Source organism: Hylobates moloch, unplaced genomic scaffold, assembly GCF_009828535.3.
Source record: "Hylobates moloch isolate HMO894 unplaced genomic scaffold, HMol_V3 SCAFFOLD_13, whole genome shotgun sequence".
NCBI classification, from domain to species: domain Eukaryota; kingdom Metazoa; phylum Chordata; class Mammalia; order Primates; family Hylobatidae; genus Hylobates; species Hylobates moloch.
Window position 1 is genome coordinate 78,687,909 of NW_026652288.1, and position 25,784 is coordinate 78,713,692.

The following is a 25,784-nucleotide window of genomic DNA, read 5'->3' on the forward strand; positions in this document are numbered from 1 at the left end:
AAAAGAGAATGCCGACTTCACTGATTTTGCTACTGAATGAGTCACAAGGGTGGGTAACTTGAGAAAGTATGTGAGGGAGTGGAAAAATGTAGGTAATTAATGGATGCTGTAGAACTTACTTTAATTAAAAAATTCCTTACTCTGAATGTTTTGTTAACTTTAAGTATCTACAGTAACTGATACATCCCCCTATGAAACTTCCATCATCTTACTCTTTTCAAAGGCTGAAATCCCTGTGACAGAGTTCCCCTGTTGTAAACTCCAGGCAGGGAGTGAAAATACAACACAGCACTTAAACCTGCTTCTGGGCGTCAAATCTCGGAAGGATACCTAGAGGAAAAGTTTAATTTTATGGCCAGTCTTGGACTCTGGATTTCCCATAGGGCCAAATTCTGGTACCACTCTGTGGTGAAACTCAACTGGGATCATGCCCCAAATTGCACTGATGATCTTAGGAAACAAAAGTGCCTGCAGGAGTGGTCTTGGGCCAGCCCTACATTGCAGGAGATATACTGTGACATTTCTGTGAAACTGGTATCCATTACGGATGCTGTTCACCAAGGCATTTGTCACTGGTCACTCAGTGACGGGGTGGGAAGTCAATTCAACCTGGTGAATGACTGCAGAAGGAAACAGACTGTCAAGTAACATTCTAGCCTTTAACATATTCATTGACTTTGTATACCAATTTTGTAAAGAAGATGTGATTTTAAAAAAAAAAAAAGGTTCTGAAAGACTCAACAACTTGCTTGACGACATAAAACTAAAACTTGGCAGAGCTGTGAGGCATTCTGACTCCAAAGCCAACTACAATATATTGAACAGAGGCAAAAAGTTCAACAGAAAACTTAAGTAAAATAACACTCTGTTAAGAAAAGTTGTTAAAAGCATAGGTGAATATCAGACAAATGTAAAAATGGGCCATAAATAGCTAAACTAAAAATAAAACCTCCCTAAAACTTAATTGAAAAGAAAACTTTTTGGAGGGGGTGTCTTTTATATTCTTATTATATATAATTTTATCCAGGTTGGTTATTTGGCTTTCAAGTCCACAGAAAAATTAGATGAAGCAACTTTAAGGAGAGGAAGGCAGAATTACTACAGTAAGAAGCTAACAACAGCAAATAATACTATAAAAAACAATCACTACTCAGAGAACTTATTCTAAAGACACACTGATCTAGAGCTATTTAATGTATGAGCAAACTGCTCAATATATGATGATCATATATAATGAAACACAGTTTCATGTATTTTTAGTCATTTCAGTGAGGTGGTTGTTAAAAATATATAATTAAATAATTTCCATTTCTATAATACTTACGTAGACCAGGCTTCCTAATTTTGTTGTTGTTAAAAAAATATGGTTGCCTTCTTTCTTATATTCTGAGGATGTCAAAAGGAACACAGTATTCCAGGACAAAATAATAACTGTACTAACCCTAAAATATCAAGAAGGCATTCTATTGTGTAGCCTTCTCCAAGTTTCACACTTCCCCAGCCTTGCAATTTTACTTGTTCTCATATGATGCCTATCATAGTCTGCCATTCCTTACCAATAGGACTTCTTGAGGGTAGGGACCATGTCTTCTTTGTGTTTGTAACTTCAGTGTATCTAGCATAGCGCCTTCTATATAAGGTAAACCAGTAAATATGAGTTAAACTAATAACATTTATGTTTAGTAAACTCATTTAGAATATAGGAATGCATGTGGAAACACATCCATACAAAATGTCTAAAATAAAACTTCTGGGGCTTGAAAAGGCCAACTATCTAATCCATTTATCAAATAATCGATTACCTACTATATTTCAGGCATTGTTTTGAGTTCAAGGATTAGAATAGTGGGCATGGATATGAAATACCAGTTTTTGTATTAAAGGTCTTTATAATCTCATGGTGGAAGACAGACAAGATATACAATAAACAAGGAAATACAAAATGAGATTTCAGCTAATAAGTGCAAATATGAAAATAATGTAGGATAATGGGATAGACAGTACTTGGGTGGAGGTACTATTATCATTTTTCTGTTTACATAGGGTATTTTCTTATACACAAAGGAAGAGGTATAACTTCTGTAGATTGTTCAAAGGTGAAAATATAGAAGGCATAGGCTTGTTAAAAGCGGCTGTGAGATCTCCAGGGATGGCAGGGCTACCATAGGAGCTAAGCTTCCAGATTGTCCCCAGTGACCTCTAGCACCTGGTACTCACATCCTGTGTACTCCCCTTCTACACGGTACCATAGTGGGGCTGGCTGACTAACAGCATATGTCCCAAGTGGTGTTACGTCACTACCAAGATGAGGTTATAAAAAAGTCTGTGGCTTCCATGTTGGGCTCCTCCTGTCGAGGATTCCTCATTCTGTGGGAGGCCAGCTGCCATGTTATGAGGACATGTAGGCAACCCGAGGAGGGGCGCACACGGGGAGAAACAGGTATCTGGCCAACAGTGAGGAACAGCCACGTGAATGAGCTTGGAAGTGGATCCTCCCTGGAGACTGCAGCTTGATTACAACTTCCTGAGAAACCCAGGACTAGCACCATCCAGATAAGCTGCTTCTGGATTCATGACTCTCAGGAAACTGTGAAATATGAAGTGTTTATGTTTGTTGATTTAAGGTGCTAGGTTTTTGGAGCTACTTGTTACACAACAAATAACTAGTCAACTTTTCAGGAAAAAGCCTTTCTAAATAGTTGAAATCTGAGCAGAGGACTGAATAAAGAGGAACCAGTGATGAACAGACATCAGGGAAGAACATTCCAGACAAAAATAAGGGCGGTTATAAAGAACATGAGAAAGGCATGAGCTTGAGAACAGCTAAAAAGCCCACATCACTGCAATCTTGTCACTGAAGTATAACAAAGTAGTAAGAGAAGAGTTAAAATTTCCTTCAAAGACAGATGGGAAGTAACATTACTTAATTTATATGTTACAAAGAATCATCTTTGTAACCTACTGGGCTACTATGTGGAAGGTTGGGGTGAAAGCAGGAAAACCAAGTGACAGCCTACATTAGTCGAGCCAAAAGATATAGCTGTCATATCTAGTAATGCAGATGAAGACGTTAGAAATATTACAACTTGGGAAGATCCTAGATATGTATTTGGAAAACAGTGAACACAATTATATGAAAAACTTATCCATGTGGCCCCATATCATGCCAATAGGTTCTGTTTTTTGAGTGACCCAGTTACCACTGGAATAGTCCTAGACAGACAGGAAATTAGATGTGATCTAGTGAGACATAAATCAAAATTCAAGAAATAAATTGTAGGTGTTGTAGTTAAAAATTATAACTTCTTGTCATTAAAATGCTGTGGAGCCTAGAAAGGAGTTCTTTTCCTTTTATGAAAGAATTAAGTAGTCAGTAGAAATGTTCCTTTTGTTCTGATTGATGCCAACCAGACTGTTAAAGTGAGTGCTTAAGCAATCAACCAGTGAAGTTAAAAAAAAAAAATTAAGTAATAAAACAGAGATGAGAAAAAACAAAAATAAAGCTAATTTTCTTTCCACATAAACATATTTCTAAAGGGACAAATTTAATGACAAGAAGTATTTCTTTAAGTTAGAAAACAAATACACTGGTAATTGGCAGACTATTCACTAGTTTTATAGAGCCTTTAGAGCTTCATTTATTAGGCCTTAACAAGAATCTACATGTTCCTACTGTGGAAATTTTCTGAGCAAGCCCTGTTCACAAAAAGATCATGTCAAAACACACCTGCTTTTCTTATTGCTTCTTCTATCATATGCACAAAAAGCATGTCAAGACGACTCACGGGAAATAGCCACTGACAAATCAAGTCTATGTTTGTGGACCTAAAGACCAGTTTTCAGTTTCTGACATTCTTAAGGGGACATGGAGAATCAAGTTTTAAAAGATAAAATATAAACAAATTGCTATTTGGTGATCTTCTAAAGAAGGCCAATATAATAAGTGACTAGTCACTTGCTCACTCTCACATATACACAAACATACATATATAATAATATACACATACATATATATATACACACACAAACCTCACATTAAATGGAAGAAATTAATGAATGTGCAACTTGAAAACGAGTGTTTAAAAGAAATGCTTACAATCAGATACATTCTTAAAAACAGAGAGAAGACATCTGCCTTTATAAATTTTCCACAACCTTTTCCCAAAGTCTTGGGTATGAACATTTATAGTTGCCATAGTAGGTGCTAAATCATTAAATATTACTGACATATTTTCACTTAATTTTTAAATAAAAGAATCAAAGTGAATATGCTAATTTTTTAAAAGTAAAGCATTACGTATGTTCACCAGAAGTTTACATAAAATTTAAAATGCTCAAGCCTATCTGTGGGGCCATGCTCTAACTTGTTCTGGTTTTTTGCTTGTTTGTTTGTTTCTTTGGTTTTAATCCACATAAATTAGTATCTAAAAAATAAATCCTGGCCTGGCATGGTGGCTCACGCCTGTAATCCCAGCACTTTGGGAGGCCAAGGCGGGAGGATCACGAGGTCAAGAGATAGAGACCATCCGGGCCAACATGGTGAAACCCTGTCTCTACTAAAAATACAAAAATTAGCTGGGCATCATGGCGCACACCTGTAGTCCCAGCTACTCAGGAGGCTGAGGCAGAAGAATTGCTTGAACCTGGGAGGCAGAGGTTGCAGTGAGCCAAGATTGCACCACTACACTCCAGCCTGGGCGACAGAGTGAGACTCCATCTCAATAAATAAATAAATTAATTAATTAATTAATTAAATAAATAAAATGGTTAATCATATCACCTTTTGCTGCTAAAATCAACACATTAAATGTCAAAATACTTAAATAAAAATGTTCTACTTATTCTATGTCACTCAAAGAATAGTCATAAAAATCCAGTATGAAAGCTTTTAACAGACTACTTTATTTACATTCTATTACTTGACGGCAGCACTTGAATAACCAAATTTATATTATCCCAGAAAGCTATGGACACTAGGTGCTTCAGGAAGTTTGCTGAATTAAAGGGCAGATTTACTTATTGCCTTTTGTTTAGAATTTATGCTAAGTGCTTATTCATTATTAACTCATACCCTCTGCCTAAAAGTACACAAATGTGACTAAAATTATCTTGATGTTAATATTTTAAAAGTCTGTATCACTATAAAATGATTCTTCAAATAAGGAAGTTTTCTTCTTTTATTTCACACTGTACCTATTTTGAAGTTGACTGTGGTAGATGAACTCATCATGCTAGATTCTTCATCCCTCACTACTGCAATGATACATCCACATTCTGCCATGCATTCTGCAGTGCTTACCACTCGGAGGGGCAGAGAATTCTTCACCACCCCATTAATGTTTGGCCAATGGAATGTGGACAGAAATAATGGTGTGCCCATTCCCAAGTGTTAACACTTGCCCTTTTGTGGTTCCTATGACCCACCATCTGAAGAGCATCTCCAGGTAATGCAATCCTTTCAGCCCAGGTTGTAAAATGGAGGCATGTGGAGCTGACCTGAAACTGATCAAAGACCTGGTGTCCAGGCCCAGGCAAATCAGCCCCGGCCAAGCCCTGCCCACCATGACCAAACCACAGCCAAATTGCAGCCCTGTGAACACAATTATATTCATTATTGCAAGTTTGTTGTTGCAGGCCACTAAGATTCTGAAATTGACACACAACAAAAACTAATATATTGACTCTATATCTTTATATGGCTACTCATGTAACACGAGTTGCATCAAACTAAACCTTTTAAATTTATCTCTCCTCAACTAATAATAATTTTCTTTGGCTATATTGTATTTCAGAAAACAGAATGAGAATTTTTTTAATAAAGATTTAAGTTGTCACAGAAAGAAATTCATTCTATTGCTAAGGCCTTATTTCCAAAAATAAACTAAAATATACAGAATAAGCTACACTTAAACTCAACTTATAATTTGGTATCCTTAAATGTTTCTACAATTTACAGTCTTTCATATGAATTGAAAGTAACACACCTCCCTAAAATGTTTGATATACTCTAGATACATTTATTTATTTATTTATTTATTTATTTATTTATTTATTTTTGAGCAGTTTACCTTCAAACTTCACAAGTATAACTAGTATTGGGAGGTGACAGTATGAATCTTGAATTCAAAAAATGTCACTAGGTACAACTTACTACTTTTGAATACCAATATTTTTAGGGTCTCCCTCAATTACTAGATAGGAATCCCCTGTTAATTATTTGAATATAATGAATAGACCTTTCCTTTTTATGTTGTTAAGTAATTTAGAACATTGTTATTTTAATAAAAAATTAAATAGGACACATTTTTGTTTACACAAATATTTTGTTAATTTTTTCTATCATAATTTGTATGGTAGCAAACTTTAGCCTAATGCAAGTTAAATTATCGCAAGTAATAAAAGTAAAATCAATTACATTTTTATACGTCAAAGATCACCATTGCCCTTTTGCCATTTATATATAATAAAGCAAGACTACTGAGAAAACAATGTATGTAATAAATTGCTGAATATGAGTCACTACAAGTAATTCTTATTCTCATCACTGTTCACTTCAGCTAGCACATCAGAATTTAAAAATCATAAAATTTTAACTTAGAAACACTTTTACAGCTAGTTTAACGACTCACTAGATATTTGCGTTAACTCTATAATATTCCTCTCAACTGCTCAGTTATATTCTGAATTTTTCCAGTGGTAGAAGTTCTCAACCAGCATTTTCCAGAGGTAGCATTTCTAAGCCAGGGTTTTGTTAACTTGTTTAGGGAAACTGATTTAACAAAAGGCAATCGGTGGGTCTGTTATTATTGTATTTTTATAAATAAATAATCATTTTTAAAATGACCCCTTTAGAATATAGAAAGAGAAAAAGCACGTGCCCAGTAATCATGAATAATGGTTAACAAAAGAACAGACAAGCCAGCTTATATGTCTAAGCAGTCCTCTGGGCAGCTTATCCCCTGGCTTAACAATGCTACAAATGCTTGTGTTTTGAACATTTAAGTTTTAGTTGTTTTCACTTTTGGTCATATTTAAAAATTTGTACTAACAGATCAGGACTTACAGTTGGGTTGTATGATATTAAGTAACACTAGGAAAGGAGCAATAATAAGTTTTGTAAATGCACTCAAAATAGTCCTTATGTTGCATTATCTTAAAAGTCATCAATCATATCAAAAAGCTGCTAGTCCCTTTAAAAAAAAAAAAAGTTAAAAGAACTAGAACATTCATAGTGGCAGCAATCAATATCCAAATGTCCATCAGCGGTAAATTGGGTAAGTTTTGATAGGCTTACACAATGGTGATAACATAGTAATAGAAATGAGCAATCTACAACTATATGTAACAGTCTGGATGGATCTCACAATGTTAAGCAAAAGAAGCCAGACACAAGAGTATATATTGTTTGATTTTATTTACACAAAGTACAAAAACAGGTGAAACTAATCCATGGTGCTTATTCTTTGAGGTTGGAAGACAATTTTTGAATGAGATGAGTGCAAGAGAGCTGCTGGGGTGCTCGTCTTGCCATGTGTTTTGATCTCATTGCTGGTTATACAGTTGTGTTTGTGAAGTCTCATCAAGCTGTTTGCTTATAATTTGTGAACTTTTATGTATGTAAGTTACAATTCAAAGTTGAATAAGTAAAATGTCAAAAACAATTTTATTTTATCTAAATTGTTATATTTGGTTGGGCTATACACATGCCCAATACTTTGTTAAGGGTTTTAGTCTTTTTATCTTATCATTTAGATAACTAAAAATACAAAATTTATAAAAGGGAAAGTTTTCTTAGGTATAAAATATAAGAACTCAATATATTAAATGTAATAGTAATTTCTGTCTAGTTTTAAAACTACAATAAAATATATCATTAATTTTACACTATATTTTAATATATACCTGTTCCAAAATCAAACACAATGTCATTTTGAACATGCTGAAACTGTTTTCTTAAATAAATATTTCAGAGAAAATTGTCAGTCACTTAAAGTAAAAAAAAGTCTTTGTCATGAATATTAAGTTTAAAATTAATCTCTAAAATTATCTTTGTATTATTGTTGCTAATACACGATGCTAAATTTTCCTTTACATAAAATTTCTTTTCTGTCATGTGCTACGTAAAAATGAGGAAAAACTAATTCCTATGGAAGTATATAATAACAAAAAATTTCAAGAATTAGAAGAACAGTTGGGTAACATTTTAATAATGGAGAAAAAATATGATTAGAGCTGCAGAGATCTTCTGACAAATTCCAGACCTGCCATTAACAAGCTGGGAGACTTCTGTCAGGTCACTGCTGTCCAACAGAAATACACTCTGAAATGTCTGTAACTCTTAAATATCTGGTAGCCCCATTTTAAAAAGTAGAAAGTAAATGTGCACCATAATATATCAATAATATCTTGTAAGACACAACACAATTAAAATGAGAGTTGTGTTTAACAGAAAAATATTTCATATTGCTATAGTTTTAAAATTGATATTTAAATTAATGAAAATTAAATAAAAATGCAAATCAAAACCACAATGAGATATCATCTCACACCAGTTAGAATGGCGATCATTAAAAAGTCAGGAAACAACAGGTGCTGGAGAGGATGTGGAGAAATAGGAACACTTTTACACTGTTGGTGGGACTGTAAACTAGTTCAACCATTGTGGAAGTCAGTGTGGTGATTCCTCAGGGATCTAGAACTAGCAATACCATTTGACCCAGCCATCCCATTACTGGGTATATACCCAAAGGAATATAAATCATGCTGCTATAAAGGCATATGCACACGTATGTTTATTGCGGCACTATTCACAATGGCAAAGACTTGGAACCAAGCCAAATGTCCAACAACGATAGACTGGATTAAGAAAATGTGGCACATATACACCATGGAATACTATGCAGCCATAAAAAATGATGACTTCATGTCCTTTGTAGGGACATGGATGAAACTGGAAACCATCATTCTCAGTAAACTATCGCAAGGACAAAAAACCAAACACCACATGTTCTCACTCATAGGTGGGAACTGAACAATGAGAACACACGGACACAGGAAGGGGAACATCACACTCCAGAGTCTGTTGTGGGGTGAGGGGAGGGGGGAGGGACAGCATTAGGAGATATACCTAATGCTAAATGACAAGTTAATGGGTGCAGCACACCAACATGGCACATGTATACATATGTAACAAACCTGCACATTGTGCACATGTACCCTAAAACTTAAAGTATAATAATAATAATAATAAAGAAAAAAAAGAAAGAAAATGACATACATAGAAGAAAAAAAAAGATTCAGCTCCTCAGTCACACTAGGAGTCACATTTCTATACAGGACCCTAGTGGCCACCGTATTAGATAGCACAGTTGTCAAGTTATTCCATCTCTTTGAGGCTTACTTTCTTCATTGATAAACTAAAAATGTTAGTCAAGATAAAGAATTTCAAACTTAGGTGCTTATATAGGCCAGGCCATTAATATAAATGACCAAATCAATGGCAGTGGGAGTTTTGGCCAACTGAAGCCCACACGCCCCATTCCAAATAGGCAGCAAGTCATTCACCTGACACAGAAATGCAGGTCCAGTGTTGCAATAGGACTTTTCCCACAATGCTGGAAATCTAGATGTTTATATAAAATATTTTTCTTTTTCCATACGTAAACTACCGTGAACTTTTTCAAAGCACTGTGTGGGCTAAACCAAAACATACCCATATGCTGGTATGTGCAACCTGGGCTCTAAGAACTTTCTTTCCTGCTTTTACCAATCTCTGATTTATTTATAGAAGTGATTTGACTTTGACACCTGGAATCTAAAACACACAGCTGGAGACTCAGTTGAGTGGTGAGCATCAAACCACCCCACTGTGAAGTCAAGAAGACAAGCTAAAGATGCTACCAGGTAGCAGCCTGTGGTGAATGTTAGCAGGATTCCAGCATGAGATGAAGTCCTATTTACACCCCAGAATGCAGACGAGTCTGAAAAGAAATCATACTAAGGGAAGGGACAGCCCAATCCCCTAATTCTGGATCAAGAACAATGTGCCAGAGATATTAACATAAAGAAAGGGTAGTGAAGCTGAATTCTCCCCAGTGACTATTGCCCTTGTTACCCTGGGACCCAATCCTTATGGAGCCTGCCTGGATCCTCCAGCACATTGAGACTGACAGTGGAAAGCTGCAGAGGTGAAGCAGAAATTAGTAGCATGAGCAGCCATCAGCATCTTCCATGGACATAGTAGGCAGGGTTGGGAAGGGGGTAAGGGGTAGCAGACGGACTGGGAATATTCTTAGCTGTTTGGCAGAATCTAAAAAAAGGTAGAGTGCCCTCAGAGGTGGCAAAGTCAGAAACTCAGTTTTGTAAGTCCCGTTAAGCCTATGTTTAGCTCCAGGGTAAGGAAGCCTTGGAAACTGAGGATTGTGTGAGTAAGAGCCCGGAGTTAGGATTCAAGTAAACTGAGCATTAATCCCACATGTGTCACTGTCTTGCTGGGTGACTTCTGTTTCCTTAAATTTAAAATGGTAATAACACAGTATATTGCTTTACTCTGTAACATAGGGTTGTTTTCAGGATCAAATAATATCATGAATACAAGACAATTCAGAAAGTACACATTTCTCATGTAATTGCAAGACCTTTTTATTTTACTAAGAAATTACTAATGGATTCTAGGAATGCAATTTATTAAAAGCCATTTAAGTGTCCAATCAGAATTATTCTTTAATTTGGGGATGGGAGGAGTTAATGGTCAGGGCTTAAGGGGAACAGCAGCAAACACACTGACTACTCCATTACAAACTCTGCCACTCATAGTCATGTCCAGAGGGGGTTCATGGAGTGGGACTAAGGGAGGTCAAATTCCAAGATGGACTTGAAAAGACCTCAGGAGGAATTTGCCCTAAAGCAGTGGTTCTTAACCTTTTTCAGGTCACTGATGCTTTGAGGAACTGATTAACACTATGGCTTCTGTCTTGGAAAAAGACACATATACAAAATTGACATACATTTTCAGGACGTTCATGAACCCCCCCCCCCCCCCACCCCAAGGATCCCAAATTGAAAATGCCACCCTTAAGGAAGACAGGATCACAGGAAAAACATTCAGTGTGGTCTTACGCAATGAGCTGGTGCTGGATAGGAGGCAGTTCTAAGAACAGCTGGAAGCCAACAGTAAAGACAAAGCCGACTTTCTTTAAAGCTCAGCCCCTACTCAAAATATTGTTACTGTGAGACCCTTAGATGAAGATGTCTTAGAGTCTCTCTATAAAGGGCCACATATGTACTCACAAATACCACCATTCTAGGTAACTAGTAGCTTCTGCTTCCTTGGACAGTTTCAACATAAGGGAGCATACTCTAGGCTCAGTCCACATGGACCCTGCTCGAACTCAGTGCAAAAGATACGACAGAAAAAACAATATGTAAGTCTCTCTAAGAACGACACGGCACATTATCAATACATTATAGAACATGCAGGGAATTTTCCTCATTTTGGTTTTGGCAAAGAGAATAGAGAAGAGAATACATGTTACAGAGAGGGTGACGGTGTCGATATGAATACCACCAAGAGCAGGAGTTCGCAGCAACTTAGAATGCCAGTGAATATCATGGCAGAAACCTGGCACCCATACACACAGCAATGGGGCAGGAAGAGAAACACTGGTTCTACAGAAATTCAACAATGACTTCTCACTGACAAGAGCAGAACAATCTTTAATTCTTGAATGAAATACAGCCTCAAACACATTTTGACAAAATATAATCTATCCACTTCCCAATACAATCTCTTACAGAAATATGTTTTGGAAAGTACAATGGAAGTCAAATAAAAAGAATATTTTTCTCATGTATTTGTAATAACTAAACTATGTTTAGGTGAATGAAGACATACTATGAATGTGGGATTATAACTGTTCAGAACACACTTAATGACCTTTTCATAGCATATTCTTATATTCTACTTTTGACTTTGTTAATATCACAAAAGAATACTCATATATTGCAATTTTTAAATGACTTTCAAAGTAGGAGTGAATGAACAAGTTGAAATTACCAGTTACAATTAATGCTTTCTTTAAATCAAATATATCTTGCTAAGACCAGTAAAAGTATCAAAAAAATCTCCTATCAAATAAAAGAAAAGTTCACCAAGGACTGCAGTCTATAAAGTCAAAAGAACACACTGCAGTGCATTCCTATCTACTTGCCAAAGAAACGGTTCGCATATTATCAATGGGTTTTGAAACTCCCCAAGGACATGATGCCTTCCACTTGGGTATTTTACTTAATGAACTACCGACTGGGTTTATACTTCAGAGAGTCACGTGGATTTTTAATTTTTCCCAGGTCAAACGGTTGAAACACCAGGTAATTTCCCTGTGAAGCCATAATTTTAAATGCCACTTCTTGCTAATATATTTCCAATTTAATGGTAAGTCACATTTTAGAATGTAGTAAAACATTTTTACAAAAGCACTGAGTCAGATAATCCAAGAAAATGATTTAGAACAGTGGTTGGTACCCAGCAAGTGCTCAATGAATGTTAGCTTATGACAACTTTGGGAATAATGATGTTGCGAACAAGGACAATAATAATATTCAAAGAACTATACTCACTTTATGGTAGGCCGCTACGAAGGCTGCCCCCAGTGATCTCCACTTTCTGTAATTCACAACCTCACTAAGCCCTTCCCTTGTGCTGAATTCGGCATGTGCTGAACGTAGAGATTCAATTCTAATGAAGATAATATGGCAGAAGTGAAGGGATACCACTTCCAAGATTAGGTTATTAAAACACCTTCACTTTTATCTTCAGTGCTTACACTGTTTATCAGTCTCTTGGATCTCTTGCTGATATGGTTTAGCTCTGAGTTGTAATTCCCAATGTTGGGGCAGGGGCCTGGTGGGAGGTGACTGGATCATCGGGGTGGATTTCCCGCTTGCTGTTCTCATGATAGTGACTGAGTTCTCACAAGAACTGATAGTTTAAAGGTGTATGGCACCTCCCCCTTCACCCTCTCTCTCCTGCTCCATCAGAGTAAGACATGCTTGCTTCCCCTTTGCCCTCCGCCATGATTGTAAGTTTCCTGAGGCCTCCCAGCCATGCTTCCTACACAGCCTGTGCAATTGTGAGTCAATTAAGCCTCTTTTCTATATAAATTACCCAGTCTCAGGTAGTTCTTTCTAGCAATATGAGAACAGACTAATACACTTGCCCTGGGGGTAACCAGTTATGATATTGTGACATATTCCTGTGGCAGGCCCCAGATGAGAGTGATTGGAAATGGATTTTCTAAGGCCTATCAACAACCACCTGAGTGAATTTTGAAGCGGATCCCTTAATCCCAATCAAGTTTTGAAGTGACTAAACACTGATCAGCAGCTTGACTGCAACCTTGTGAGTGACCATGGCAGAGTCACCCAGTTAAGCCCAGATTCCTTTCCCACAGAAGTTGTGAGATAATGTTCATTGTTCTACGACAGTTAAGTTCTGAGATAATTTGCTATGCAACAAGATAACTGATACAGATTTTGAAGTGGGGTGCTGTCATAAAAATCTAAAGGTGGGAGTGGCTTTGGAACTGTGTAGTGGACCTTAATAAAAGTGTTAATGAGAATGTGCCTCGAACACACTCTACATAGAATTTTGGAATTTAAGAAGGCTGACGGAAGGGCTTAAATGAAGGTGAGAAAATGTTCATGGAAACTAAAAATTATGTAGTGGCTAAAGTTTAGCAATACCCATACTTAAGTGTAGTTAATGTGACTAGCAGTCACTTATAGTTATATAGGAATTAAAAAAAATAAAATGTGCCAGATGAACTGAGTTATCCAGTTAAGGACATTTACCAGCAAAGTGCTGAAGATGTCACCTGGTTTCTTCTTACTGTCTTATGGTAAACTATGAGAAAAAAGAGATACATTGGGGGAAGGACTGCTAAACAAAAAGGAGGCAGGACTTGAGTGTTATGAAAATTCTTAGCTTCTCTAGACAGCAAATAATGTTGAAATTAAGAAACAGCTTTTAAGAAAAGATCAATTCCAGGACTCCACCAGAAAAACATGGTCTAAAGACAAAAGCGGAGGGTGTCCTATAAAATCGGTTTGTTAAAATCTTGGAAAGATCAAAAGTGATATCTCAGAGTACCATTTCATCAGATGACAGGACCTCCTAAGGGTTCCTCAGATCCTCATAATGAGCCTTTGGGAAATTTAAGGGCATGCAATGTCTCTCCCCGATCTTGGCACAAGCCCAAAGTACAGAAGACATCTCCAGGAGATACATGAATGTGGCTTTTGTCTAATGGAGAAAATTCAAAGAAGTTTCACAGGAGACCCACAAACTTTTTGAGAAGATTGTATCAGCAGAACCACTGCCTATTTGGACCAAAAGAGGTAGAAGCAGTACTAAATTTAAAAAGGCCACAGGTCCTTAAAATTCTACCAGTAGGAAGCAGGCTGAGAAAACCACTCAGCTGCAAACATATGCCACCTTTCACGAAAAAGGAAAGATGACTCAGAGTGGAGCCAAGAAACCAAACGGTACAGTCAAGAGCCATAGAGAACTATTCCCAGGCTTTGAGACCTACTACAAGAGCACTTGCCTTGACAGACTTCAAAATTCCTACGGACAGGTAACTCCTATTTTTCTCACATTTCTGCCTTTTTTTAACAGGAATATCCAGGTATTTTACACCTGTCCTACCACTGTATGGCTGTGTTGAGGGCAGGTAATTTGACTCTGGTTTCACAGATCTACAGATAAAGAGGAAGCATACTTGAAGAATTATAGTTAAAGATTGTATGGATACCTAAGGGGCCTCACCCACACCTGGACCAAATTTGGATGACGTCTAAATTTTGAGGTGATGACCGCCTATACAGTAAAAAAAAATTTTTCATATTTTAATAAAAGTGATGTTTGACATCAATACAATTTAACTTGTTTTATAGCACCCAAACCTCTAAATAAAATATAAACTACTTTAAAACATTTTCTGTCTGTTAAAAGATTGAGCTACTGATGCAGAAGGGCAAGCATCATAGATTTATAATACACTATTTATTAATAAATCTCACTAATATAAAACCTGATAAACTTCTCTAAACCAAATTAGTCAATTATCAACTGCCAAATTTTAATCTGTTTATAATATTTGAGAGCATCATAGCTATCAAGAGAACACATAACCAACATTAAAGCTGTCCTAAATATCTTGATTTGCAGATTATTTTTTCTGTTTGTAACAAAGATTCCAATTAAAGGAGGCATTTTAAATGAGATGTGAACTGGAAAATGAAATGTTTGACTCTCCTAAACTGATTATAATTTTTTTAAATTCATGCACTCCCAAAGAAAAGCAAATAATATCATTCCAATGTTGTATAATGCCTATCCTTCAGAATGACAGCACATCCTGATTTTGTATTCACTATCATATTGTGACATTTTATATATGAAAAATAATTAAAGCAGTATTTTTTAAAATGTCATACAGCTATAGAGAGCAATTTATTTCATGCCCATGTCCCTCTAGGCTATGAGCCTATTTAGTAAAGCTTATCAGTGAAGGACAATGACTGACATGTCTTCTGCATATGCACTCATGGGCCAATAAAAACAAAGAACACAAATATACCATTCAGAAATACACAGCATTGTTTAAAAATAGCAATGCCCATTTCTTCTCACAGAGAAGAGGGTCCTAGTCTACAGAGACAGCACAGGGCAGTGAAGGGGTATTATCTTGTACTGGGAGTCAGAATATGTGGGCTCTCAGCTTAGCTTAAGCCACCTGGTAAGTGACTTATCCACCTTAGAATTCAGTTAACTAACTGTAAAATTCAGTGTCTGTATCCAATTTGATCAGTCAATGCATTCCTAAACTTCAGACATGCAGGCACCCCTCAGGCGAGTTCTTCCCATACTCATGCAAAACCTGTACAGTCTTTTTTGAATTTACCAAATATTCACTTAAATAAGTTTATTTTTCCTTAAAATAAACTTTAAGGAAACTTTTACACCACTACTTTATAAATGAAAAATCTGATTTACATAGCATTAATGATTGGTAATAGATTTAATTTTAAAATTAAATACAATAATACAACAAAACAATTATTAAATTCTAGCTATCAAGTTGTTGGCTGCCTAACGTCTATTCTCTTTGGAAAAACAGAGAAGCAACTCTCTAGGAGAGAGACTCTAGCATCAAACTGAGAATTTCTCCATTACTTGTCAGGAAAGCACTGAAAGGAAATAAGTTTTTCATTATGTGATTCACTGTTATTTCAGGCAACATCTACATGCCACATAAAATCAACTCCAGTATCAACCAAAATCATCTTTCATACCAGCAGCAAATTTCTTGTACCCTGGAAATGCTGCATCAAATAGTACACCTGTTATTTCTGATTCTAAATTGTATCATGAATCCCCACATGACCCACCTAACCTACTTTCTTAAAACCATTATATACTGTCATGAGAGACACTAAAATAATTTTGAGGGCAATGATGCACCATGGAAAAAGTTACATTAGGGTTCTAAGCTTAGTTTCATTAGGCTAGATCTTGACACTGGCAAGTTAATTAACCTCTCTAAGCCTCACATTGCTCATTCAGATTAAAGTGCTAGTGTCACAGTTAAATGACATAATGCATGTAACAAGCTTAGCACTGAACCTGAACATGGTAGGTACTCAATAAATGTTATGGATTAAAAATAATTTAACTTCCTCAAATAAGTTTTCAAAATTCTACTAAAACTCACTCTAAAGAACAGTGGCTAAAAAGAAAATATAGTTTATCATTTTTCTTTTATAATAAAGCTATATGATATATAACTTTCACTTCAAAACAAAGCTATAAAACCCATAAACCATCTACTGGCAAAAGTAGCAAAACCACTTTGTCCTTAATGATAAAAGAAGAACCCTTGGCTGTCAAAATGAAAAACAACAACTTTTAGTTGCTATCATGTAAAGCATTTTCAGGTTTTTTCTGCCCCAAAAACGGCTCAAAAGGGTAGAAAAGACAGAGTGAGAATATCTTAATCAAAAAGTTTCAGCCAAGTAGGGCACATAGTGAAAGGAGCCACTTTTAGGCCAGCACTAATAACACTCTTACCTACTAGATGTAGTAAAGGCTGGGCAAAATAAAAAGCAGCCCAGTGTTAATTCAGCAACAGTAGTTCTAGTCACCTAATAAATGGTAGTAGTAATATTCTCCAGGACCCATACTAGTCACTTTAGATGCACTATTTCTAATCCATACAAGTTTGCAAGTTAGACATTGTTATCCCAAATTCAAATACGAAGAGGCTGAAGTTCAGAGGTTATTTGCCTGCTCAAGGTCACCCTGCTGGTAAATGCCTGAGTTGCACTGAAACCACATCTGATGCCCCAACCAGCTCTCCCATCACCATTTCCTGCTGCTTTTCTTCTAGGGCATAAAGGTGTGAACAAAACTCTTCCTCAGTACTTTGAAAAGTCACCAGTGATATGTGTCCCCTTTTCTCTCCCTGCCCTCTTCTGGTTTCTCTCCAATCCTTTGCTTTTTGATTCACACCATATTTAGTCAGTATTCATTTCCCCAACTCCAATTCACTTATTCCTTCAGCCACGGTAATGTGGTATTGTACCCCAGCCCTTTTGGAAACTGTCCTTCCTAAGAAAGAATAAAAAGAAATCAAGGCAAGGCTTCCAATCTACCTGGAACTTAAACTAAAGGCTCCCAGATAACAAGTAATTCTCTTACACAGCAACCAACTATTTACCTGGACACCAGTACTCTCATTAGAGTTGGCATGTTACATATTACAGGGATGACTAAGGTGGGCACAATGTGTGAAATCGATTATAGATTATGTACAAATCATACATATTCAAAAGAACGCTTCACTGAATCAGAGCTTCAAAAGGTATTTGGAAGCTTTTATCTTTTATTCAGGGAAGGAATGTACATACAAATAAAAATTACTGAACTTGAGAGTATTTTTGTTCCATATTCTAAATGGTACAGAATCAAGCAAAAAATGATAGTCTCTTCATTTAACTCTAAGTTGTACTTCAGTGAAGATGTCCATTTAACAGACAATGTCTAGTTCATGTTATAAGTTCTAACGTTGCACTTGAAAATTAGTACACCTACCACACATTTCCCACACTTGTGGTCTAAATTGCTGAGGTCTATGAACCACTCTGTTGTATATATGTTTCCTCAATCATCCAAAATGCAAGCTACACCCTTCTAAGCACTGCACATCAGCTAACACTATTGATCCTCATGATAATCTTTTGTAAGCACTATTATCCTGATTATTACATATGAATAGTCTGAGTCACAGAAAGTTTAAATAACTTGCCCATGACCACACAGCTAGTAAAATAAGATAGCAGGAAATCAAATCCAAGTGCTCTGACGCCTCAGCCTGTATCCACTATACCTCACTGCCCACAATACCACCATATATATGCACATTAATAGGCCAAGAAAAAGTACTACATAGGTATAAACTATTTATTGAGCACCTACTATATGCCAGGTACCAGATGCTGGAGATGAAGGAATAAAAAAAGCCTGGTTCTGTGCTGAAGATGTTTCTCTTTTTTTTTTTTTTTTTTTTTTTGAGACAGAGTCTTGCTCTGTTGCCCAGGCTGGAGTGCAGCGGGGTGACTGGGCTCACTGCAACCTCTGTCTCCCAGGTTCAAGCAATTCTCATGCCTCAGCCTCCTAAATAGCTGGGATTATAAGCATGTGCCACCACACCTGGCTAATTTTTGTATTTTTAGTAGAGATGAGGTTTAGCCATGTTGGCCAGGCTGGTCTCAAACTCCTGACCTCAAGTGACCCACCCGCCTCAGCCTCCCAAAGTGCTGGGATTACAGGTGAGAGACAAGGTGCTTGGCCAACATTTCCTTTCTAAAAGTAGATTTAGGGAAGGTTGAAAGCAAGAAGTAACCAATGACAAGATGTATTCATGCTTAGGCCAGTGGGCCATCCTAAGTGTTAGAGGAGCCCAGTGGAAAAAACACTTAACTTAAATAACAAATGTCTGCACATGGAAAGAAACAACAGAGTAAACAGACAGCCTGCAAAACAGGAAAAAATATCTGCAAAGTATGCATCTGACAAAGGGCTAATACCCAGAATCTGCAAGGAACTCAAGCAGCTTGACAAGAAAAAAAAAAAAAATTAAAAACTGGGCAGAGGACATGAAAAGACAGTTTTAACAGGAAGCTAGACAAGAAGACAACAAACATAGGAAACAATGCTCACCATCACTAAGCATGAGAGAAACGCAAATTAAAATCACATTGAGATACCATTTTACACTAGTCAGAATGGCTTTTATTAAAAAGTCAAAAAACAACAAATGTTGGCAAACATGCAAAGAAACGGGAATGCTTATACACTGTTGGTAGGAATGTAAATTAGTACAACCTTTCTGGAAAACAGCATCAGGATTTCTCAAATAACTAAAAATAGAGCTACCATTCACTCCAGCAATCCCAATACTAGGTATATACCCAAAGGGAAATAAATAATTATACAAAAAAGATGCCTGCACTTGTATGTTTATTGCAGCACTGTTCACAATAGCAAAGATATGGAATCAACCTAAGCATCCATCAACAGGGAACTGGTAAAGAAAATGTGGTATATATACACCATGGAATACTACTCAGCCGTAACAAGGAACGAAATCATGTCTTTCGCAGCAACATGGATGGACCTGGAGGCCATTATCCTAAGGGAAATAACTCAGAAAAAGAAAAGTCGAAGACAGCACGTTCTCATTTACAAGTGGGAGCTATACAATGGGCACACATGGACATAGAGAGTGGAAGTGAAGACTACAAAAGGTGGGAGGCTAGCAGGGGGCTGAGAGTTGGAAATTTTCCTGCGGGGTAAACATGTCCATTCTTTGGGTGCACTGAAAGCCCAGACTTCACCACAACTCAATATATGCATGTGAGAAATCCACACTTGTAACTCTGCACTTCTACGGGTCACATTTGTGCACTTTTTTAAAAATTTTAAATAGTTTTAACATATTCATCTGGAATAGGAACATATAAACCTCACATAAACTTTTTATTGATGGTTTCTCCTTATCCCTGGAAGTCCAAAAGCATTGCAATACTGTGTTTTAGGAATGTCGGGCTCTTTGCCTCTGTGCTAAATGCCTTTTATAAAAATTTAAATAGTTATATCTCTCTCCCAGATCTTACAGCACATAATTATTACCTTAGCAGTCACACCCTCTCCTAATCTGATATGATCCAGAACAGAGTTAATCAGTAACTATAGTCCAAGTTTAAATTGTCAAGGAAGGTCCTTTCTTCTGAGTAAAGTACAGTGGATGTTTGCATATTTCTTGATGTTCATTTAAGGTACAATAAAAGGAGGTGGTTAGCTACATAAACAAATTCTGCCAATTTCAAAATTTTTACCCATGACAAACCTGGCAAGAGAAAAAGGGATAAAACAGCTTACCTCAAAGAGGGATTCTGATAACAGCTAACTTTTAAAGAGCAGTACCTACTATATGCCAAGTATGTGCTAAGAGCTCTACAGTCTATCATCTTCATTAATCCTCACAATACCTCTATAAAATAGGTTATTCTAATCTCTATTTTATAAATAAGAAAAACGTCGAGGTTCACACAAAAGGTTGTAGAACTAGAATTTGAATTACAGTCTAGAAACCAGTCTGCTTTTAATCACATACTCAGATAAAAAATTCAAGTGTCTCTGGGGCCAAACAAGTAAAGTAAATGCACAGAAAGGCTCAGTTTTAAGATTGTAGAGGTGTGGCTCTCAACCTTGGCTGCACACAGGAATCACCAGGGGAGCTTTAAAGACTACTGAAGCCTGGGTTCCACCCCCCCTAGACTGTTATTTAATTGGTCTGGGAGCCACCAGGTGATACTAATGGGCAGTCTAGACTGAGAAACACTGCCTATAGATACAGACAATGGAGCATGGCTCACTTGAAAGCAGTTTAAAAAATTTAAAGGTTATATAAACACTGTGCTGGCCAAAGATTATTTGCCACCAGTATGTGACCTCTGCCCCACTCCTCAGTATAATTAAGGTACCAGTATGGGAGATAAATAGATGACTGATTGCTAAGAGGGATAGATAAACAGGCAGACATAGATATTTTCATAGTGGAAGGGGTTTGCCTAGTCTCTGACCTTTCTGCATGCTATCCCCGCAATATTCTAGTTATGGGGCTCTTCTACAATAAAACTTGTAACTTGGGGTTACAAGTAACCCACTTTCAAAGGAATCTATGGAGTATAATCTATTCTTAAACTGAAGGTGACCTAAATATGCTCACTTAACAAATGCAAATCATCAGGTTATAGGTCCAAACTACTGAAATTTTTTCAAGAGTCATTTTTTAAAAGACCACTCTTTTTAAAGTAATTAATTCTGATCTTAATCCAAGCCAGGTCAAGCAATCCCATCTAACTAAACAAGTATGAAGACTGGAAAGCCTGATGTCCTAAAAGCCCATCTATGCAGGTGGCACACAGTGCTGTTGAGTAAAATGTCATTTGTCTTGGAAAAGGGAAGTAAAAGGTGCATACCATCAGAAAATGTTCATTAAATGGCTTACACATGGGAAATCCAAAATAAATGCTACAGAAGTCAAAAGTGAATCCACAAAAAACAAACAAACAAAAACTTTAGGCTGCTTGTGAAATAATTCTTCATGCACAATCATACTGCAAGTTTTGTAGCACCATAATTAAAGAGGAAATGACAAAACAATAAATTAAGAAATGGACTTTGAAGCCACTTATTAAAATTAGGTAGAACATTTCCATCTACTGCAAAACAAAAGTTGTACATTTTAGTGATCCTGTATTACCATTTACCACCTCTCTTCCCCACTACCACCACCGCCAAAAAAAGGCAAATTAGAAAAGAAATTTCTAAAATTTCAAAATGAAATACTGCAAATAAAGGCCATTATTCAGAAATCAGGGCCTCAGTCAACAATGTCCATCATAGGCCGTTGAAGCAAAGGAGCTACCTGAACAAAATATTTTCTTGTTGTTTTATTTGGCTTTCAAAAAGCAAAGACACAGAAGCAAAGTCTCAGAAAGACAAAAGTGCCTGGGATGAACTTACTTGCCACAGTTCAGAATAATTTTTGTTTGTTGTTTGAATAAACATGCATTGACTCCCCTAATGAGTGTCAGGCACAGTGTGGTGCTGAGGAGGTAATAGTGAAAATGACAGCCTTTGCCCTCATGAGACTCCTAAGAGACCAAGACACACACAACCTCATATAATCCACCATACATGCCCCTTCCAGCCATGTTTATGAACATCTAGTCCTGTTGTACTATTAGATAGTAAATTTTTCCCTTGGTCTAACTCCATGGAAATTCACAGGGAAGCTACTGATATCTCTAAATAAATAAGTAAACAAATATCCACATTTTCATACCAACAATAACTCATGGGTAAATTTCAATGAGTTTAAAGAAAATTTTTTGAACCTAAGAGTGTATCAAAACGGGTTTTACTTTTGAGCCAAGCCCAGCCATATATTTTCAATGCCTGTGGCTATGCAGCGTCAGTAAGCTAAAAATAGTTTCCTTTCTTCTAAGTTGGGAAGAGCAAGTTAAGTCCAAGCAATCAGATGTGTATCATTTTCTCTCATCTTACATTTTTTACTAGAAAACACTCAGAATAACTGAAGCAAAGAAGAGGCATCTGTTTTATATCTGCACACACATACACAGAAACATCCCTCTAGCTTGCATCTATCTTCCTAGCAATATTAAATAAGCTATACTTGCATCATCAGCAAAGGCTGCCAACATTTCGCTACTTACAGCTATTTATTATTATTTTTTGGTTGGGGAGAAAGCTGCATAAGTATTGAAAACTAACCACAAGTAAAAGCTTGCAAAAAAAAAAAAAATATGTATAGGATACGTCCTTAACAAGACGACATGGTGCTGACTTTGAGGTAATGTTTCTGAATTTACATTAAAAGTAAATTATGTTTGTGAAAATTACATTAAATTAGGTTCTAAAATAGAAGGATACAAACTTTAAGTTCTTCTACAGGTCTTGTCCAAGTTGGGTTTGCTGTGCGTGGCAAAGTGAAAACCTGTGTTTCTCCTCTTTGACTTCCCGAAGCTAACTGTAAAATACATACATGCAGCTCTGTGATGAAGTAAAAGCTACTTAGGAAGACAAGTAAACCTTTTTTGAAAGAAATAAACTACTGCAGGATGGTGAATGGTATGTAGTGTGGACTTTTCCCACACATCCAGCTTCTCTAAAGACATCCTATTAAATTAAAAGAATAAGAAATAAGAAACTAGCAGGGCCAGATCTAGGTTCCTTCCATTCGACTGGACCATGGCTTTAATTAAGCTGCTGGGTCATGGCTTAATTTTCCCTTGAAAAACAGCACAGTTTGAGAAATCTCTGCCAAACTCTTCATTTTTTAAGCAACTGACAAAGTCAACAAGAAAGCAAATACCTAGAATCCACGGAACAATGCTCCTTAGAGCAGGGCTGGCAGAAGCGGCGGGGGCTACTAGTTTCCCTACCCCGATTGCAGCTGGGCCTTTGACAAGCGCTCGGGTAAAGGATTCTCCGTGCACCCGCCCACCAAACGCCCAGTGGGACGATGGGCTGGTGCTACCAAGTTCTAAACCTAACCGCTGGGAGGAAGAAGCGGGAGGATGAGAATGTCATCTCCCCTGACACTCTGGGGCCGGCAGTCCTGAAACGCTCACCTCTGACGTCCCTGAAGGTCAGAGGTGGCAACCACAGTGCCAATAGCTCACCAAAGCCACGTTTCCTGCCCGGGTGGAGGCGCGGGGCAAAGTTGGCCACCGGCTGCGCGCGTCCCGTTAGCCGTACCTTGTAACTGGGCGGAAAGGGACTCCTGGTGCTGCTGGTACTTGAGCGCCACCGCCTCGGCTTTCCGCAGCTGCGTCTGCAGCTCGTAGTAGAGCATCGCGCCGTAGAGAAAGCCAAACACCACGGTCAGCAGCAGCAGCGTCTGGAAAATCCGCTTCTGCTTTCGGGAGCACATCCCGTTTCCCATAGTCCCGCCTGGACCCAAAGCCGCGGCCGCCCCCGCCGTCTCCTCCCCTTGGTCCGAGCGAGCGTCTCAGCAGCGGCCGCCGCAGGAGGTGGCCAGACGCAGCATGAGGAGGAGATGCCAGACACAAAAGCCGGCCCGGAGGGGAAGTGGCGCCCGCTCAGCCCCCGCGCGTCGCGGGGCGCGCAGCCATCGACGCCGCCCGGGCAGCTGCAGCCAAACTTCTGCGAGGCTCGTTCTCCGCGAATGCCTGGGGCCGGGAGAGGGCCCTCAGCATACTTCAGAGCCGGCTGCCCTCGCGCCTGTCCCCAGATGCCTCCTGCCTTTTTTCTTTCTTCCCACTTTTTGGCCCCGCTGCCCCCGGGCAGTTCTTGGAGTCCCGCCCTGGCCACTCCCCGCCCCCTCGCGGCGGCTCCCACTGCACGACTTTGTTGCCACCTAAGGGAGGGGGTGCGCGCCCAACAAAGGGACTAGGACTCCGGGCCGCGCCCCCGTGCGGCCCGCCCAATGGGTGGAAGGGTGGGGGCCAGCTGCCTCGGCTGGTTTTGGGGACGGCAGAGCGGTGTCACTGACGGGTCGGCTGCAGCCTCTGCCGCGCCGCCACCTCCTGCCCAACTTACGTGTCACCCACGGCCCCGCTATTCTGGCCAACGGGATTCCGGGAGGAAGTCCCACTCGGGCTCCTTGCTCATTGGGCCCGTCCGAGCAGACTCTCCCTCCCTTCGGGGAGGCAGTGCCGGGCTCGATTGGATGCCCGCTTTGTCTGTCCGACCCCAGGGCCGCGCCTTCCCTCCCAGTGCCGGGGCCGGCTAGGGACTCCGTGGGCAGCGCGGCCGCCTGGCGCCGGGGTGCGCCCACGTGGAGTCGGAGAGGGTAGGAAGAGGCAGGCGGAAGGGCGAGGGGCGGGGAGCTTTGGGTGGGCGGGGGACTTGTCCGGGCCTGAGTCTGGGTGAGGTTCGGTGAACGTGTGTGTGTGTGTGTGTGTATTTGAGTGTGTGTGTTTGTGATCCTGTTCTCGGAACGCACGTGGAGAGCGGAGTAAAATGTATGTGTGAACGAAAGAATGGATGGCAGTAACTGTGTGCACTCTGCTGAGTACACTTTCTTTCCCTGCCCAATAAACAGATGCGGCAGACACATGGGATAGCTACATAGCACAATCCCGGTAGTCAAACCAGAGATGCCATGTCGACTGCCTTACCCCATCCAGTGTACTAGCCTAGATTGTGTGCCCACAGATGGCCCGGCAGGAGTTGGGAGACTTGAAACACGCTAGACTTAATGTTCAATTGTCCACGTGGGCTGGAGAAATCGGCTTGCCATTGGCAGAGAGGAAAGAAATGATCTCACATTTCTCCTCTAGCTGCAAATAGAATAATTTAAAAACAAATCGTACAGACTGAGGTGAAGTAGCCTAATCTAAAATGACTCTTCCTTTCCTTTAACTAGCTGCTTAATCAGAAGAAAGAAAACTGGGTATGTTAACTAATAGGAAGATATTAAAACTGAATTACTAACTTAGTATTCTACCCAACAATGAAGTGAGTATCCATTCATTTTGTCATATATATTTGTTTTATTGGTGGCAAAACACATCAGTTACATTTCTAAATTACATTTTAAAGAGCAACAAAGGTTCCCTATGTAAAAACTAGTACAGCACAGGAAAGGTAATAACCACAAACCTCT

The 25,784-nt window shown here is 38.5% G+C and overlaps 1 protein-coding gene across 4 annotated transcripts in view; it reads right to left on the reverse strand.

Annotated features, from left to right (window-relative positions):
• GOLIM4 (golgi integral membrane protein 4) overlaps positions 1 to 24,720 on the reverse strand; it is an 82,353-nt gene extending 57,633 nt beyond the window's left edge. For all 4 annotated transcript variants that reach the window (XM_032173962.2, XM_032173961.2, XM_032173960.2 and 1 more), the window contains exon 1: positions 23,912 to 24,720. In XM_032173962.2, coding sequence (XP_032029853.1) covers positions 23,912 to 24,098 — 187 coding nt within the window. In that variant the 5' untranslated portion in view covers positions 24,099 to 24,720. The remainder of the gene's footprint in view (positions 1 to 23,911) is intronic.
• Positions 24,721 to 25,784: the final 1,064 nt, after the last annotated feature.